General features: G+C 44.2%; 1 protein-coding gene across 7 annotated transcripts in view; it reads left to right on the top strand.

Moving 5' to 3' along the window:
• BLNK (B cell linker) overlaps positions 1 to 19,253 on the top strand; it is a 319,789-nt gene that overhangs the window by 220,274 nt on the left and 80,262 nt on the right. For 4 of the 7 annotated variants that reach the window (XM_068258679.1, XM_068258681.1, XM_068258683.1 and 1 more), the window contains one exon: positions 11,128 to 11,184. The exons of the other annotated variants lie outside the window; for them this stretch is intronic. In XM_068258679.1, coding sequence (XP_068114780.1) covers positions 11,128 to 11,184 — 57 coding nt within the window. The remainder of the gene's footprint in view (positions 1 to 11,127; positions 11,185 to 19,253) is intronic. 7 annotated transcript variants of the gene reach the window in all.

Genomic DNA, 19,253 nt, shown 5'->3' with positions numbered 1-19,253 from the left:
GTGGCCTGTTTGAATATGGAGGGGAAGATGCCAGACCAGAAAAATGTGGGCGCAGAGAATCAGATGCAATTCGTCTTCCACCTACTGCTGGCTGACGAATTACACTTTTTTATCGTAATTTTAGCTCCGTCTTTTGCCCAAATTAGTAAAGATAATTAGCCGCAGGCTCAGGGTGGATCAAATAACCTGAACAAATTACATGGCCAGATTCAATAATTTTTTAATCCATTTCTCACTTTGCAATGCATGATTTATTTTTTCCCCCTACTATCTTTCAATAAAGTTTCACTTTAACATTCGCCTCAGCTGAGTTGAATACAGCTTTGCTTGCATTGTTTACATATGCAGGAAAAAACCCAAAGAAATAAAAAAAAGTCTGCTTGCCGTCTGCATGCTTCCTATTTGCTCTGGAACACATTGTCAAATAACATCACAAGTAAAGATCATCTATTCGGCCTGTCAAAACTCATTTAACTCCTCTGGATTCATCCAGCAGTGACCTGCAAGTGTCGCTTTTTATGTGTGTAAACATTCCCCGGCTTGTCACATTGTACAGCGAAGGACTCTTTCCTTAGCAAGAGATATTCCAGGCATGAGGTGTGACATGTTCTCTGCGAATGGGAATTATGTAAATATTTCGTATTTACCATGTGTGACATTTTATGTATGTTCACACAATGACCATAGCTGTTGCTTCGTATGATTAACTCCCGACACGTTTCATTCACTTCTACTGGAATGTCTATATGAATTATTCAAAGGGAAACTCAAGGTTTGTTGAAAAATAGTACCGTATTTTTCAGACCATAAGACGCACCTAGGATTAAAGCTAATGGGAATCCGTAATTAAATAAAAAAAAAAAGTCAGATACTTACCTAAGGAGAGGGAGGGCTCGGGTCCTATTGAGCCTCCCCTCTCCTCTCCCGGTGCCCTCGGTGCTGCGCTGGCTCCCCCGTTCAAATCCCCCGCCGCGTGTATTTCGGAAGTCTTTGGGAGCTGAGTCCTCCTGAAGACAGGCGGCTCCATACTGCACACGTATGAGTGCGTCATAGAGGGTGCTCGTGCGTGCGCAGTGTAGAGCGGCCCGTATTCAGGAGCACTTGGGCTCCCAAAGCATTTCCGAAGCCTCCCTTAGGCGGGAAAAAAGCGGTCTTTGACTGAAATGGTTGAATACCGCTGCGGGGGAGTCAGCGCAACCATGGGGACCGGGAGAGGAGAGGGAATGCTCTATGGGACCCAAAGCCTCCCTCTCCTTAGGTGAGTATCTGACTTTATTTAATTATGGGTTCCCATTTACTTTAAAGGAAAAAAATCAGGGGGAAAAATATATACTAAACCTGGTGCGTACATATGGTGCAGGGGCGTTTATGGGCCTCCCTCCAGCTGCCCGCTATCTAAGCTACACTGCCCAGCTACACTAACCCCTGCTGTCCCCCAGTTGCACTGCACTACACTAACTCATGATGCTATACTACAACTGCACTACACTAGCTCCTGCTGTTCCACCAGCGACTCTGCACTACACTACGCTAATTTATAATACCCCACCAGTTACATTGCGCTACACTAGACAAGACAAATAGCATTTATATTGCGCTTTTTTCCTGTTGGACTCAAAGCGCTTAAGCTGCAGCCACTAGGGCGCGCTCAATTAGGGAAACTAGCCCAAGGACTCCTTACTGAATAGGTGTAGGCTTGCTGAACAGGAAGAGCCGAGATTCAAACCCAGGTCACCTGGTGTAATGGTTAAGAACCCTTAAACATTACACTATCCACCCACTACACTAACCCCTGATGTCCCACCAGTTACTCTGGACTACACTACATTAACCCCTGCTGCCTCCCAAGCCCCCCCACCCTTTCTCCCAGATAAACTTATCTTCACTAAAACTCTCACCTGACCCAGCTGTCGTGCTCTTCTCCCTACCTCTGTCTCTGCCTGCAGCCAACTCTACACTGTCCAGGTGCTGTGTGCGATCGTGCTGCCATACGTTGTACGGGGTCCTCCGAGGGTTGCCCTCCTTTTGGGTTGCAGGCATCCTCCTTTCTGTGACCCCAGCATGTGGGCACTGTATGTCATGATTGACCGCCTCGCGTGTGCACCATGAAGTCCTGCAGTAATGGGGGCACCAGTAACCAGGTAGGACGGAGCCCTCGAACTGGGGCAGTGTATGGCAGCATTGGACGCTGCACCGTATAAAAGGGCAGGATTTTAACTGTGGCTGCAAACAAACGGAGAGAGGGAGAGGAGCATTGTGGGTGGGCCGGTAAGGGCTTCTCACTGTGACCGAACATTCGGACTATAAGACGCATTTACTTTTTTCCCCAGTTTTCAGTCTGAAAAATACAGTAATCCCTTGTGTTTAGCCATGGGTACTGGTAAAATGAATGGCAAAACATTACTTCGACCTGTAAACTAGAAATGGAGTAGGAGGCATTTTGAAAGATAAGAAAAATAAACACGAGTGTAATGGTCATCTCCAATAATCACCCAGAGTAAAGAGACAATTTGGTTTATTAACCTATAAAGGGACATCCGAGGCGGAAAAAAAAACCTAAGATAAACAATTGTATCTGTCCTTCTAAAAATGACTTTTAAAGTTATCCCGCAGTTTTATTTTATATTTTCATTAACTTTTTAAGCTTTTACTGTTTCATGGCCTTTTCTCAATGACGCATTAATTGAAGTATGCCAGGGCTAAAATATATGAACTATTGACCTTTTTTTTATCTCTTTACTTAGAAGCCATTTACTGCCAGTGACGGTTACGCTAGAGTCCGACCCGGACAGGAACTCCCACTTACATGCCTGATTTTTTTACTTTTTCAGGCAGAGAAAGAAAAAAAAAAAAAAGGAACACAGCATAGTTATTTGTGTACTAGGCACTGTACATACCCATGTCTATCTCATCATGTCACCTCGTGAGTCCTTTAAGCAACACACAAGTTATCTGGTATGAGATAACCCAGTGCAGTGCCGCCATCACGTATTGTCCGAAATGCCACGCAATCCCGTGCTAGGAATTGTTAGTAGACCTCTACTGTCTCGCATGCCTTCTTACACTGTCCTCTAGTGGAGAAAACACATTCCTACACTGCCTACTTCTCTTTTACTGCCTCAGTCCTTGTACTGTAGCTTTAGCAAAACATCCAGGTTTTTTTTTTTTTTTAATTTTTAACACAGAGGAAACCAAAACGGAAACGCAAAGTAATGGAAAGAAAATCCCCAAATGCAAGTGGCCCATTGACTTTCATTGTATGTGCGGCCTTGTGCTTACTTCTTCAGGATAACAGTGCTATGATTGTGACTCTTCAGTAATCAAGCAACTGGTTGTCTGTTTGTTTACCTTGCTTGCATTAAGTGCATACAAATGCACAGTTACTTCACAGTGATCCTAACAGAGGCTGACAGACTGGATGTGTCAGAGCAAATCACCCATACAGGAAGAGGAAATAACTGGGCAGTCGGTTCTTCAAACTGCAGATTCCTTTTCCATGGAAAAATAATAATCCTTACATAGGGCCTGAGCTTGCGCATTTCTGTGCTGTGTTCAGCAATAGTGTTGGTGTCTGGAATTCAGTACAGTGAATTTGAAAACCTGAATACCTGACCGCCGCTGTTCAGTACCCAAATAAGTGGACAGGGTCAGGAGGAGTTCCCTGCCCTGCGTCATCTGTTGCACATGTGACTCCTATGCTTGTGCCTTCCAAACCCAGAAGTATCAGTCAGGTGGAGCGCAGTGCGACATGCAGGGCAGTGAGCAGCTTTTGGACCCGTCCGCTCGTTCGGGTGCTGAACAGTGGCGGTCAGGAGTATTCGGGTGTTCAAATTCACTGTACTGAATTCCAACACTATTCAGCAACACATCAATAACACATACTGATCGGCATTGCATAAATCAGCACAGATATGTGCAAGAGAGCTTAGGCCCTTAATTCTCATGAAAATAAGGCATCCCTGGCATACCACCAGTGTAATGCTTTCAAATGAATAATAAAAAAAAAGGTTAGAGCGGGCCAACAGCAGAGATTCTGAGCGGCCACTGGAACCAGGGAGGTGAGTTGCTGACAGTATACAGCGCTTCCCTGGCTAACTCTGCAGTCAGAGGGGGGCACGGAGGGCACCCCGGGGAGAAGGGAGGAAGAGGTTGGGCTGCCCTCCCCACGGTTGACTCCCCCCTCCATTATGGGGGGGTGCCTACCTAATCTAACCTATACTGGGGGGGGCAGCTACCTAATCTAACCTAAACTGGGGGGCACCTATCTAACCTATACTGGGGGGGGGGGGGGCAGCTACCTAATCTAACCTATACTGGGGGGGCAGCTACCTAATCTAACCTAAACTGGGGGGGCACCTATCTAATCTAACCTATACTGGGGGGGGAGGGGGGGAGGGCAGCTACCTAATCTAACCTATACTGGGGGCAGCCACCTAATTTAACCTATACTGGGGGGCAGCTACCTTATCTAACCTATACTTGGGGGCAGCTACCTTATCTAACCTATACTGGGGGGCAGCTACCTTATCTAACCTATACTGGGGGGCACCTACCTACCTATCTAACCTATACTGGGGGGGGGGCAGCTACCAATCTAACCTATACTGGGGGGCACTTACTTATCTAACCTGTATTGGGGGCACCTACCTATCTACCTAGCTAGCCTATACTGGTGGCAACTATACTGGCTACCTATATTGGAGGCACCTACCTAACTAACCTATATTGGGGGCACCTACCTCTCTAACCTGTGCAGGGGGCAACTATTCTGGCTACCTATATTAGCCCACCGCGCTTCAGGTTTTTTTTTTGGGGGGGGGGGGTCGGTCAATTATCTGCACCGGGTGTCAAATACCCTAGCTACGCCACTGGTCGGAGTCGTGGTTTCATAAACTGAGGAGTCTGAGTTGGAGTCGGAAGATTTTTGTACCGACTCCACAGCCCTGCAAACAATAGTTACTTGAGCTGCTTCAATAAAGCAGTATATATATTATACTAAATGGCATCTATGCTGTAAGAATAAAGCCTGATGTGTAGCTGTGTCACTAGTAGCGATGGTCAATGAGATGGAAATAATTCTGCGTTGATGCTGGTTTATGCAAATGTATGCACTCTCTTTGCTCATGAAATCAAATAATTTGATATGTTGTTAGAATTTTGTTTGGTGACTACAAATTAAAGGGTACCTGAGATGGATAAAAAGAAACGTTTTTATACATACCTGGGGCTTCATCCAGCCCCCTTCAGGCTAATCCAGTCACTGTCCTCCTCCGCCACCTGGATCTTCTGCTATGAGTCCCGGTAATTTAGCCAGTCAGCGCAGTCCGGCCGCATGCCACTCATATAAATAGGAACATTCTGCACCTTGGCAATAGTGCTGCGCAGGTGTAGTACGTTCCCAGTGGCGGAGTGTGTGCATGCGCACTATGCCAGACTGGCTCAAGTACCTGGACTCATAGCAGAAGATCCAGGTGGCGGAGGAGCACAACGGGGGACTGAGGAAGCCCCATGTATGTATAAAACTTTAATTTCATCTGTCTCAGGTTTACTTTGTTACATAGTAGTACTATACTCTACATATGCACTCTCCACAGAGCTGCAGGGAATCCAGTGAGAATGTTGTGCACATTGAACACAGAGGTGTTGTCTATCACCCATAAGCCTGGTTCAGATTGTGCATGAAGAATGTGTAATGGAGGAAGAATCCCCTCATTCCCCTGCAGAGTACCTGCACATCACTCTTACATGTACCCACAGTTACATTGTCTAGGGCCTGATAGATGTTCTTTGTTCCGGTCTGTACCTTTTACAAGTACTCTTACCAAGGACTAGTTTTAGTCTATGACTAACAGTATTAGAGGCAGAAGATCAGCTGGCTAGCTTAAAAGGGAATAAATATGGCAGCCTCCATAGCCCTCTCACTTCAGTTGTATTTTAAAATTCCTAAGCATTGTCAGTTGAGAGATGCATTTCATGTTACCTATTTTCAATCAACAAAATTGTAATATGCAAATGAGGAGTCGGAGTCGGTGGAATCCTAACCTGACTAGTCGGAGGATTTTTGTACCGACTCCACAGCCCTGGTATACAGGCTCCTGTGTCATATTAGGCAAGATTTGTGTTCACTTCTTGTCCCAATGTCTGGGCACTAGTCATGCATGATTATTTTGTCTGTCTGCCGTCGCCTGGGCTGGGTTCATCTAGCTTAATGTACAAGTCTGATTTTAAAAATAGAAATATGAAAATGAGGAACATAAGCTTTCGCAATAGTCCTTTTTTTTTTTCTCACACTTACAACGTCCTTCACCATCCATAATTCTGTCATCCAGTGCGCTTCAGAGAGGGCTACGCGTCATGTGGCCAAATACTGGGGACACTTCCTGTTTTAGGTATTTTATTTTTTTGTTATCCCTTCCTAAAAAACGCAATCTGAATATTGGTCGTCTTTGGGCAGATTTCTCAGTGTCATATGGTCTGCTATGTCTAACACTAACCTTGAGGCCGGGTTCAGACTGGCACTGGGCATTATGGGACCGCTGCGGTGTGACCATCGAATCGCAACGCTAAAAAAATAGCCTTCGGGGATTACCGCGGCAATGCACGGTAATCTTCCTTCTGGCTGCAGGCTAAGCGGGAATTGGGGCTCTCTAGCGCACACTTCCTGTGGCCGAAATTAGAATTGCTCGGCAGTGTATTGAAAAAAAGTGTTTCTGCACGGCGCAAAGCAAACGCCCAAAACATTTCGCCATAAACCTTACATGACTTCAGGTGCCGCACAAGCCGGCCCCCATGCGCTGTTGCCCGTGCATCAAATTCATGACCACGGCAGGTATGAAATGTCCCATAGACTTACACTGGCGTAGCGTTACCCTGCGGCAAAACGGTAACGCCATGTGCCATTACGAAAGGAGCATAAAGGGGACCTGAAGTGAGGGGGATGTGGAGGCTTATTTTTTTTGTTGTATTTTAAATAATACCAATTGCCTGGCTGTTCTGCGAATCCTCTGCCAATAATAGTTTTAGCTATAGACCCTGAACAAGCATGCAGATCAGCTGTCTCTGATACAAATCTGACAAGATTAGCTGTGTGTTTGGTTTTTTATTTGTGTGATTCAGAAATAAAAATAGCAGTCTCCATGTTCTACTTGCTTCAAGTTCCCTTTAAAGGGGAACTGAAGAGAGAGGTATATGGAGGCTGTCATGTTTATTTCCTTTTAATCAATACCAGTTGCCTGGCAGTCCTGCTGGTCTATTTCTCTGCAGTAGTATCTGATTAAAACCAGAAACAAGCATGCAGCTAGTCTTGTCAGATCTGACTTATAAGTCTGAACCACTGAAACACCTGATCTGCTGCATGCTTGTTCAGGGGCTATGGCTAATAGTATTAGAGGCAGAGGATCAGCAGGGCTGCCAGGCAACTGGTATTGTCTAAATGGAAATAAACATGACAGCCTCCATATACCTCTCTCTTCAGTTTCCCTTTAAAGAGTAACTGTCGGGCATAACATCAAAAATCAATTCTTTATTTTTATCTGATAAACAAGTAATAAGGATGCTAACCAGGCAATCCAAAAGTTAAAATCACCATTACTTTTCTTGTTGATAGATTATCATTCCCCAGTTTACATGACTCTTATTTGGTACACAGAAAATTTGGTGCACAAAAGAGAAGTTGCAGGGCATGCTGGGTAGTCTTTTTGCTTCTCTACTTCCCCTCAGACTTCACTAATGAAGCCTCTTTCCCTCCTGTTTTCCCCTCCCACACCTCTGTTCCGCTCTGGCCAAAATTTCTCATGCTGAAACAATGCACTTTCTATAGTGAAGGGTGGGAAAATCAGGCAGAGGAGATTAAGGGCGGATATTACAGCACAACTGGCTTCAAAATATCCACAGTAAATATGGAAACTGTCTAGAATAGGATTCTCTACTTTTTCACAGGAATCACAAGTCACAGGAATCATAACGTGGACAGAGCAATACATATGTTATGTAAATAGAGCAAGTATTTATCTACTTATATATTTGGGGTTTCTTTATGAGATAGTATGGCTGACAGCTCCTCTTTAAGGAATCGGGATGATACTATTTATTAACTAAGTTAAAAGAAGAAGCTTTCAGTCAATAAGCCTTCTTCAGAATCTATTCCTGCAGGCTGACAAGATGTTAGAACACACATCTTATATACATTTGACCGTCAGAAAGCGGTACATGGATTCTTTAACTAACTAAGTTCAAGGACTGTGTAAACAGAACCCGAGGTGGGTTCTAAGAATCCTATTAGCACACAGAGGCTGGGTCTGCATATAATGCCCTCTGTTGCTATACTGTTTCCCTCCAGGCCCCCCTGCACTCTGCTATCCCCCATAAATCACGCAGTTGTGCTGGCGACATCGCTAACCGTCTGTTTACATCTCCACCGTCACTCTCGCCGCTCGTCCCCCTATATGACGCCGCTCCCCCGCCTGCTTCCCTTCCCGCTGATTTGGAGAGAGGGGTCGCAGGCGGGAAGCGGCGATATGGAGGAGGCGGGGGAGCGGCAAGAGTGGCGGTGTGGATGTAAACAGCTGGTTATAGACACGTTGCGTGTCGCTAGCACTGCTGTGTGATTTATGGGGGACAGCAGAGCGCGGGGGGGGGGGGGGGGGGGGCCTGTGGGAAACAGTATAGCAACAGAGGCTGGGCATTATATGCAGACCCAGCCTCTGTGTGCTAATAGGATTCTTAGAACCCACCTTGTGTTCTCATTAATGTTCACCATGAATTTCTCATTATGTGTGCATGCTAATGCTGGTACAGTGCTTGGATGTGCTCCAAATGAAGCAGTTTATTCATGATACCTGCATAGCTGGAAGGCAGATTAATGTTCAGTGAAGTTTTTACAGCAGCCCATGGGGCATGCAGAGCAGCCAGAACTAATAGACGCCAGCTATGCTATAAGTGACCTTCAAATCACAAGTTTGTGTTTCTGCAAGGAATTGGCCACATCCATCAGGCTCAAGTGAAACTCCAGCTAAATTTTGTATTTTCTATTTTTGTATTTTTTTTTTTTATAGCTTGGAATAGAATGAGAAAGGTAAAGTTGGCCTTACGCTGGTCAATGTGGCCAACAGATAGATCCCTCTCGGATCATTATCAGATATGAGAGGGATCTACCTGGTCGAATCTCTTCACACGCTATATGCAAAAAAAATCTGTTCGCATTGCCTGCCGGGTCAGTCTCCCCCCCCCCCCCCCCCCCCCAAACCACCTTCCCGGGCTATACGTTGTAAGCAGCGTATACTTACCTATCCGCAAGTGCTTCCTTCCATGTCTTCCCGTCCACCACTGGCTGTGTGTCCTGTGACTGAACGCTAGAGGAAGAACTCCATGGGATGTTCCCCCCCCCCCCCCCCCCCCCCCCAAGCTTTTTTTTTTTTTCAATTAACTAATATTATTACCTAAAATAACATACAAAAAATATTCTGCAGAAATGGGAAAGTCTGAAAATGGCGAATTCTGGGAAATTACGTCGGAATCGGAAATCGACATTTCTATACTTAGCAAGTATAGTAAACTTAGCAAGTATAAAGGAAATGTGTAACTGAAACCGCCGTATGTAATTTATACTGTATAGCAAAAAAAAAAAAACGTACAAAATTACGGTAGATCGTCTTGATCTGCTATCTTTGTATAGATCCTTTCCAGGGAGTGCGTTTGTAAAGAATAATTGATATAATATATATAATATATATATAATAATTGAAATACTGAGAATCCCCCCATGAAGAGGTGAACTAGTCAAAAACCTGTCAGTTCCATCAGATTTCTACTCCCTACTGTAGGTGACAGCAACATAGAAGAAAACAAATTCATAGCTCATTTTACTCTTAAAGAAATGTACTTCTTATTTGTATGTGTTTCCATGTATTTATAATTTTACAAATTTTTATACAATAGTGGTCCTTTACGCAGGTAGCTTTTAGCTTAGTTCCACAAGTAATCAAAACAAAAAACAAAACCCACTTTCTCTTCACCCTCTGAGAATAGAGTTATCTCTATCTTATACATAAAAATTCAATGCAAGGTTTCCAGACTTTCACAAAGAGTTACAAGCGATCATCTAGTATACTGGACATCCTTTCATGTACCATAATATTATTGGTTCCGTTTTTTATTTCATCAAATGCGTTTAAGCATTTTTTTTTTTATTTTTTTTTTAGCTATCCCACAGTTGTTGTTTTTTTTATATTTATATCTATTTTTTAAGTTTTTACTGTTTCATTGTCTCTGCTCAATGACACATGCATTGAAGTATGCCAGAGCTAAAATCGATGAATTATTGACCCTTTGTATCTCTTTCCGGCTCTCAGAAGCCATTTCCAGCCGTAATTCCTTATTAGTGAGGGTTACACTATAGTTCAACTCACTCCTGACTCAGACAAAAACGGTCACTTACATCACTGATTAGTAACTCTTTCAGGCAGAGAAATAAAAAAAAGAAACGCAGCATAGTTATTTGTGTGCTTGGCACTGTACATCTCATAATGTCGCTTGTCACCTCAGATGTCCTTTAAAATTGGCCACACACCATACAATTTTTTAAAATATCTAATTCAATGATTACAATAATTTTTTTTCTGATCCATTGTAACATTTGAAAAATCTGAGCAATGCACCACACACACGTAAAATTTTTTCCCCAATTATGAAAAACACGTGTTCAATTTTTTTCCCCAATTATGAAAAAAAAGAATTGAAAACTCCGAAAAAATTGCTAGGGTCTATCTATCTCTCTCTCTCCTATCTATCTATCTATCTATCTATCTATCTATCTATCTATCTATCTATCTATCTATCTATATATATATATATATATATATATATATATATATATATATATATATATACACAATCTACCACACACCATTCAGTTTTCATAAAAATTGATCAGAGAAATCCACCACTCCTGATCGACTTAAATCGAAAATGTGAAATAAAATCGGATTTCTTGCTGGAGTAAGAAAAAAAACAAAAAAAACTTTTTATTGAATTGCCATAAAATCGGATCATTTTATTGTATCGTGTGTTGCCGCCTTGAGTTGCAATCAGTTGTTCTCCAATCTGTGGATCTCTTTCCTCAATGTTTAGGTTCCAAACTGATCAGGTGTCGATGTTTTGTAGAACGGGGAAAGATGCGTGGGATCGGTATGGAAATCTGGGCTGGCATGCCTCAGTTTACTTAATAATCGCTTTATGCCTGCTTTGTTTGCTTATGCTTTTATGGTGCGCTTTGCTGTATGTGTGTAAAGTCAGTTTTTTTTTTCTTCTGTCATCTTTGCTATTCAAACAGAAATGCAGATCACCTGACATGCAGCTGGCGAACAGAGGAAAACTTATTTTTTTCATATGTAGCCATGTGAATTGGGGTACACTTTTTTTTAAGCAAATTGTAGCAGATGAAAATAGGGCTTGAAACCACCCGGAATGATTTACTGAAGCATTGCCAGTGGGAATAGCATAACAGAATTCCATCATTTACCTACCCAAGCAGCTGGGATTACCATGGAGTAGCAAAGTACATGCAAAAAGGGCACCAAGGAAACTTGGGCGCCAGAAACAGCAGCTAATAGAATATCTGTAAAATTACAAATATTCTACTATTAAGCAGTGTTAATTCCAAATGTATCGATATTTTACTAACCCTAAACATCACCCTATTCTCACATGAGCCCTCCTACTGATGCCTAACCCAAACCAATCACCCCACTGTTCCCCTATATCAGGGATGTCAAACCGGTCCTACGAGGGCCGAGATCCTCACATATTTTTGATACAGCTCAAATGAATTGATGGGTCTGAATCAGGAAAGGCGTGGTCCATCAGGTAGAACACATTCCTTTCTCTACAGACAGCAGGAAACAAAGCAAGCGCTCACCAATAGGGGCCGCATCTGAATGACTCACCACCTCATATGCACCGCTTAAATAGCTCAAATACACACTCAGCAATCAGACAGATGCAAAACATATGCAAAACTAAACTAAATACTTACCATGCAAAACAGGATAGCAAATGGGTGCTGCTAGCCTGGTAGTTACAGAACTGTGGATACAAAATATAGGTAAAAGGCTGCGCATCCCTGACCCAATACTGTACAATTGGATGGTTAATCGCTGTGGCGCACACCGCCCCCCCTGGACTAAAATGTACGCCCGCATCCAAACAATGCAATACTGGTCTATGGAGAAATTTTAGCTTCCATCATAGTTTTGCATGCAAAAATATAGATATACTGGACATCTGCACCAACGTTGAGGTAAATCTCCAGAGCAGATGTCCTAACACTAAACTGACCTAAGTTAAAAGCAAATGTCTTTACCCTGGCAGCTGCTATGCTAAAATGTGTAACTTACATTCAATACAGACAGCAGGAAACAAAGCAAGCGCTCACCAATATGGGCCGCATCTGAATGACTCACCACCTCATATGCACCGCTTAAATAGCTCAAATACACACTCAGCAATCAGACAGATGCAAAACATATGCAAAACTAACCTAAATACTTACCATGCAAAACAGGATAGCAAATGGGTGCTGCTAGCCTGGTAGTTACAGAACTGTGGATACAAAATATAGGTAAAAGGCTGCGCATCCCTGACCCAATACTGTGCAATTGTACAGTATTGGGTCAGGGATGCGCAGCCTTTTACCTATATTTTGTATCCACAGTTCTGTAACTACCAGGCTAGCAGCACCCATTTGCTATCCTGTTTTGCATGGTAAGTATTTAGTTTAGTTTTGCATATGTTTTGCATCTGTCTGATTGCTGAGTGTGTATTTGAGCTATTTAAGCGGTGCATATGAGGTGGTGAGTCATTCAGATGCGGCCCATATTGGTGAGCGCTTGCTTTGTTTCCTGCTGTCTGTATTGAATGTAAGTTACACATTTTAGCATAGCAGCTGCCAGGGTAAAGACATTTGCTTTTAACTTAGGTCAGTTTAGTGTTAGGACATCTGCTCTGGAGATTTACCTCAACGTTGGTGCAGATGTCCAGTATATCTATATTTTTGCATGCAAAACTATGATGGAAGCTAAAATTTCTCCATAGACCAGTATTGCATTGTTTGGATGCGGGCGTACATTTTAGTCCAGGGGGGGCGGTGTGCGCCACAGCGATTAACCATTCAATTGTACAGTATTGGGTCAGGGATGCGCAGCCTTTTACCTATATTTTACATTCCTTTCTCTAGCAGTCCATCCTAAAAACTGGCATGGATCTGGCCCTCCAGGCCTGGAGTTCGACATATGTGCCCTATATGCTCCCCCTCCAATGTAACTGACTTCCCACAATTCCTAACCCTAACTGACCTCCAACCAGTCAAGCAAGCCTCTCCCGGCCGCGCACCTGGCCGTAGATGAGCGTATCTCAGCAGGGCATGTGCAAGTAAGGTCTGCGCCTACCTAGTAGGTCAAACTGCTCGTCCATTGGAAAAAATAAGCAGAACATGAGTAGCTTCATTCTACTTGGCATAGGTGAACCTTACACATGCATGATTAAACAACAAGTGTCAGCGCCAAGGCAGAAGGCGACCGCAGCCGAGAAGGACAATGTCCAAAAGTCCACACAAGCAATGAATATATAAAGTCAGCGCAGGTCTATAGTAATACAGCTTTCATCATTTTTTGGTATACAGGATCTTCGAACAAAAGGGTAAAGAAGCAAGGCTTACCAGATTCCAACAACCCACATTATAAGGTTGTAAACGAGTTTGATAGGTGGTCCGCAGAACTTTCAAATGGTGTCGTTTCACCAGCGATGTTGCACACTACAGATTCCTCCGGAATATAGTAGATATCCTGAGATCGCAGAGACTCACCAAAGGGGAGTCCAGTAGGATAGTGACATGAAAGAGATGTACGGCACATCTAAGTGTAAACCGTCTTTATTACATAACAAGTAAAACCATTAAAAACAAGGATAAAAGAAAACTCACATACGGGGCCCGTGCACTGGGAACCCCGAAAAAGTAGCGCGCATAAAATGGTCGATAGAAGACCTCAAATAAAATGGTGCCGCCTGTCGCCTTCCCTGTGTCGCCTTACACATGCATGGCCAGTAGGGATACTCTTGTCCAAAGCCGGAAGCACGGCTGCTGCATAGCTCCCAACTGTCCCTTTTTCGGAGGGACAGTCCCTTTTTGGGAGCCCTGTCCCTCTTTCACCCTCATTTGTCCCTCTTTCAGGACTTTGTCCCTCTTGCTATATAAATATATATATTTCTATACTAAAAATGTGTTTGATTGACTCTAAACTTTATTCCCATCCTTTAAATTGATATATTACTAATTTTAAAATGTTACTACGAAGGAAAATGAACCAGGATAGAGAGGACCAGTGTGGTATGAATTATAAAACAACATATTTTTCTTATGAAATCTTTATGGTATGCGTGACTAGAGTTGTGGTGAGGGCGTGGCCAGGGGTGTGGCAGGGGCGTGACTTAAGTGTCCCTTTTTCTCATCTCAAAAAGTTGGGAGGTATGCTGCTGGAAGAAACTTATTCAACTGTAATGTTTTAAGAGACTCTTTATTAGAATTGTTGGGTGTAAGAGGATCAGGAAAGCCTCTGGACCATCCAGACGCTTTCCACTACCGAGGTAAGTATCTACGTTTTTTTAGTTAGATCAGGCCAGACTTATCCCATGGCTGAGGGTAATAATTTACAGAAGAGCCCCAGTCATCCGGAACTCGACTTACCAGAAAGCTCAACCAACCAGCACAAATCGCCAGCTGTACTCACAGTGGTAAAGGCCAACATCTTAGGCTGTTTGTGGGCTCTGTTATGTTTAAGGACTGGGTTCCATGGCTCCCCCAAGGCTAATATACTATCAGTGACTTCATTTTAACATTTAAAGAGACTCTGAGGCCACTTAACCACTTGCCGACCGCACACTCATAACGTGCGTCGGCAAAGTGGCAGCTGCAGGACCAGCGACGCAGTACTGCGTCGCCAGCTGCAGCCTAATTAATCAGGAAGCAGCCGCTCGTACGAGCGGCTGCTTCCTGTCAAATCACGGCGGGGGGCTCCGTGAATAGCCTGCGGGCCGCCGATGGCGGCTCGCAGGCTAGATGTAAACACAAGCGGAAATAATCCGCTTTGTTTACATTTGTACGGCGCTGCTGCGCAGCAGCGCCGTAAGGCAGATCGGCGATCCCCGGCCAATCAGCGGCCGGGGATCGCCGCCATGTGACAGGGGACGTCCTGTCACTGGCTGCACAGGACGGATAGCGTCCTGTGCAGCCCCGATCACCGGGGGAGGCAGCAGGTAGGAGAGGGAGGGGGGAATTTCGCCGCGGAGGGGGGCTTTGAGGTGCCCCCCCCCCCCCCGCCACCCACAGCAGGCAGGAGAGATCAGACCCCCCCAGCACATCATCCCCATAGGGGGGAAAAAAGGGGGGCGATCTGATCTCCCTGCCTGCACCCTGATCTGTGCTGGGGGCTGCAGAGCCCACCCAGCACAGATCAATCAAACCAGCGCTGGTCCTTAAGGGGGGGGGTAAAGGGTGGGTCCTCAAGTGGTTAAAAAATGTGTTTTTACCTTTTTATTTATGTTAAAGGAATACTGTAGGGGGGTGGGGGGAAATGAGTTGAACTTACCCGGGGCTTCTTATGGTCCCCTGCAGACATCCTGCGCCCGCGCAGCCACTCACAGATGCTCCACCCCACCTTACTTCTGGATTTTCAGACTTTAAAGTCTGAAAACCACTGCGCCTGCGTTGTTTTATCCTCGCTCCCGCTGATGTCACCAGGAGCGTACTGCGCAGGTCCAGTATGGTCTGTGCCTGCACCGTACGCTCCTGGTGACATCAGCAGGAGCGAGGACACAGCAACGCATGCGCAAGTGGTGTTCCAACTTTAAAGTCTTAAATTCCAGAAGTAAACCGGAGGCGGGGCCGGAGCATCGGTGAGCGGCTGCGCGGGCACAGGATGCATGCGGGGGACCATTAGAAGCCCCGGGTAAGTTCAACTCCTTTTCCCCCGAAACCCCCCCCCCCCCTACAGTATTCCTTTAAGCATGTTTGCCCCTGTTAAAATCCCAATATCCCGTGGCAGAACGAGGATTTTTTTTACCCCCTGTGCAAAATCCATGACTTTCTTGATCGTGGATTTTGCTGCCCGGGGAGGCAGAGCTTTCTCTACTGTAGCTCTGCCTCCATGCGCGTCAATCTGGGCTGATCACCGCCTCTCCCCCGCCCCTCTCAGTGAAGAAAGACTGAGAGGGGCGGGGAGAGGCGGCGATCCGTGCTGATGGACGCGTGTAGAGGCAGAGCTGCCGCCAAAAGCTCTGCCTCTATGCGGAAAAAGCCCCGCAATGTGCCCCAGGGGATTTGGGGGGTAAAAAACCCTTGTTCTGCCGCGGGATAGCTGCGTTTTAACAGGGGCAAACATGCCTCACATAAATAAAAGGTAAAAACTCGTTTTTAAATTGGCTCTTTAATGCAGAGTTATTGGTATGTATATAGTGGGGTATAGTACTGTATTAGCTAGGCCTATTTTTAACATTAAGCCTCAACTCAAGTCACACAGTTACCCAGCCTCAGCTGATCCCAGTCAGTGCCAGGTAACCTGACTGTATTTATCACCTGTGTGCACTAAACCCTACTTCAAGTCATTAATTATTTAAATCCAGCTAATGCTCTTGCAGAGTAGTGCACTGCGGGAGATCAGATGACATGTCTGTACTTGCTGCAGTGGAATGCTATGGTTTGGCTATGAATAGGAGCACGCCCCACTAATATCATTCTATCAAAGTCCATTTCTATATTTCACCTTTATAGTAGGAAAACTTCCAGTACATCAGCCAATTAAACATAATACAATTGTATTTCTGGTAATATAACTAATTAAAATAGAGGAATAACAGAATTTTTAAAGTCAACTTAAAGCGGATCCGAGATGAAAAACTTACTATAACAAGTAACTTGTCTATATATCTTATCTAAAGTTTAGATAGTTTACACAGCATATCTAGCTGCAAACAGCTTTCATAGAATAAGAATATTTCTTCCTGTGATACAATGACAGCAGCCATGTTTGTAAACATTACACAGAGGCAGGCTTATCTGCTCCCGCTAAACTGTTCCCGCAGCAGAAAAGCATTGCGGCAGCTTGGGATGCAACACACGGTGGCTGGCACTGCACTACTTCTCTCTGTATCTCTCTCCTCTGTGACAGGCTGGCTCGGTGGCACAGTTAGAAGCAGAGTACCCCTCAGGCCGCACTATGAGGCTCCTCCCACCCACAGATAACACAATCACTCAGCAGCCTTTGGAGAAGCAGAACACTGCCATGGCATTTTTTCAAAAAGTGGGTGGGGCTAACCACCAACCTAAATTTAATGGTACAGTTTTTATTTTATTTTTTTTCCCTGCTATTGTATTATAACTTCTGCTGCCTGTGCTGGTAGTGTGGGTTTTATTTTTACACTGGAGGTCCGATTTAAGTCACGTATTGCATAATTATTTGACTTCGTTTCTGAATGACACAACCACAATTAGTATGCCACAGAACACCTGATCTGCAGATTTTCTGTCAGTGATTCGGACACAGAGTAGTCGGCAATAACACCTTCTATATTCCCCTTCCTTCAGGCGTTCTGTAAAGTGTGTAACGGCAGTGTCCATTCATGCAGAGCTGTCCGGGTATCCAGCTGCGTTTAATGTCCCTCACTGCAGGGACAGCTCGGCCGCCCAGTCTTTCCCTCAGAAAAAAAACAAAGCGTAAAGAAAAATAAAAAATCCTGGTTGTCTGTCTTGTAAGTAATATAAAAGGAGGCTAACTCCGCTCTCAAAATAAAATTCAGCTCATCCAGGTTCACCACCAGGCGAGCTTGTAAGCAGCTTTCTCTGGGTTACGGTTTTAGCTTGACAGAAAAGGGCACCTAACAAATTATTATTAAATAATTATAAAGCAGTATACGAAAGGATCACTATTGCGTAAAAAAAAACAATTAAAATACAGTACATTTAGTGCTGCCCATAATTATTCATAACCCTGGCAAATTTTGACTTTGTTACTTTTATTCAACCAGCAAGTCATTTTTTTGACGGGAAATGACATGGATGTCTCCCAAAACATAAGACGACAATGTACAAGAGGCATTATTGTAGGAAAAAAATCATTTCTCAGCTTTTATTAACATTTGAGCAAAAAGTGTCCAGTCCAAAATTATTCATACCCTTCTCAATAATCAATAGAAAAGCCTTTATTGGCTATTACAACAATCAAACACCTCCTATAATTGAAGACCAGCTTCTTGCATGTCTCCACAGGTATTTTTGCCCATTCATCTTTAGCAATGAGCTTCAAATCTTTCAGGTTGGAGGGTCTTCTTGCCATCACCCTGATCTTTAGCTCCCTCCACAGATTCTCAATTGGAATCTGGTGAGGACTCTGGCTGGGCCACTCTAAAACGTTAATGTTGTTGTCTGCTAACCATTTCTTTATCACTTTTGCTGTGCGTTTTGGGTCATTGTCATACTGCAATATCCATTGGTGCCCAAGGCCAAGTTTCTCTGCCGATTGCCTGATGTTGTCGCTGAGAATCCTCATGTATTGCTCTTTTTGGTGCTGCTTACTGTGATTAGGTTCCCTGGTCCATTGGATGAAAAACACCCCAAAGCATTAGGCTCCCACGACCATGTTTGACAATGGAAATGGTGTTCTTTGGGTTGAAGTCTTCTCCTTTTTTACGCCACATGAAGGAAACATTATTGTGACCAAACAAATCAATTTTTGTTTCATCTGACCATAACACAGAAGACCAGAAGTTTTCTTCTTTGTCCAGATGAGCATTTGCAAAGGCCAAGCAAGCTTTTGTGTGCCATATCTGTAGAAGTGGCAGCGTCCTTGGTCTGCATCTGTGGAACCCATCAGTGTGCAGTGTCCGACTGTCCGTTGGATTGTCTGCCTTGAGACATTGCTACCAACAAAGCCCAGATTCATCAGGATGGCCTTGGTGGTGATCTTTGGATTATTTTTCACCTCTCTCACTATCCTCCTGGCCAGCATGGGTGTCATATTTGGCTTCCGACCACGTCCTCTGAGATTTTCCACAGTGCAGAACATCTTGTATTTTTTAATAATACTTTACACTGTAGCCACTGGAACTTTTAGAAATGGCCTTTTAGCCCTTTCCTGATTTGTGAGCAGCCACCGTGCGCAGCCGCAGGTCCTCACTGAGCTCCTTTGTCTTAGCCATGACTGTCCTCA

Source organism: Hyperolius riggenbachi, chromosome 10 (assembly GCF_040937935.1).
Source record: "Hyperolius riggenbachi isolate aHypRig1 chromosome 10, aHypRig1.pri, whole genome shotgun sequence".
Classification (NCBI taxonomy): Eukaryota; Metazoa; Chordata; class Amphibia; order Anura; family Hyperoliidae; genus Hyperolius; species Hyperolius riggenbachi.
Note: the sequence above shows the minus strand (reverse complement) of the source record. Positions and strands in the feature narration are given on the sequence as shown.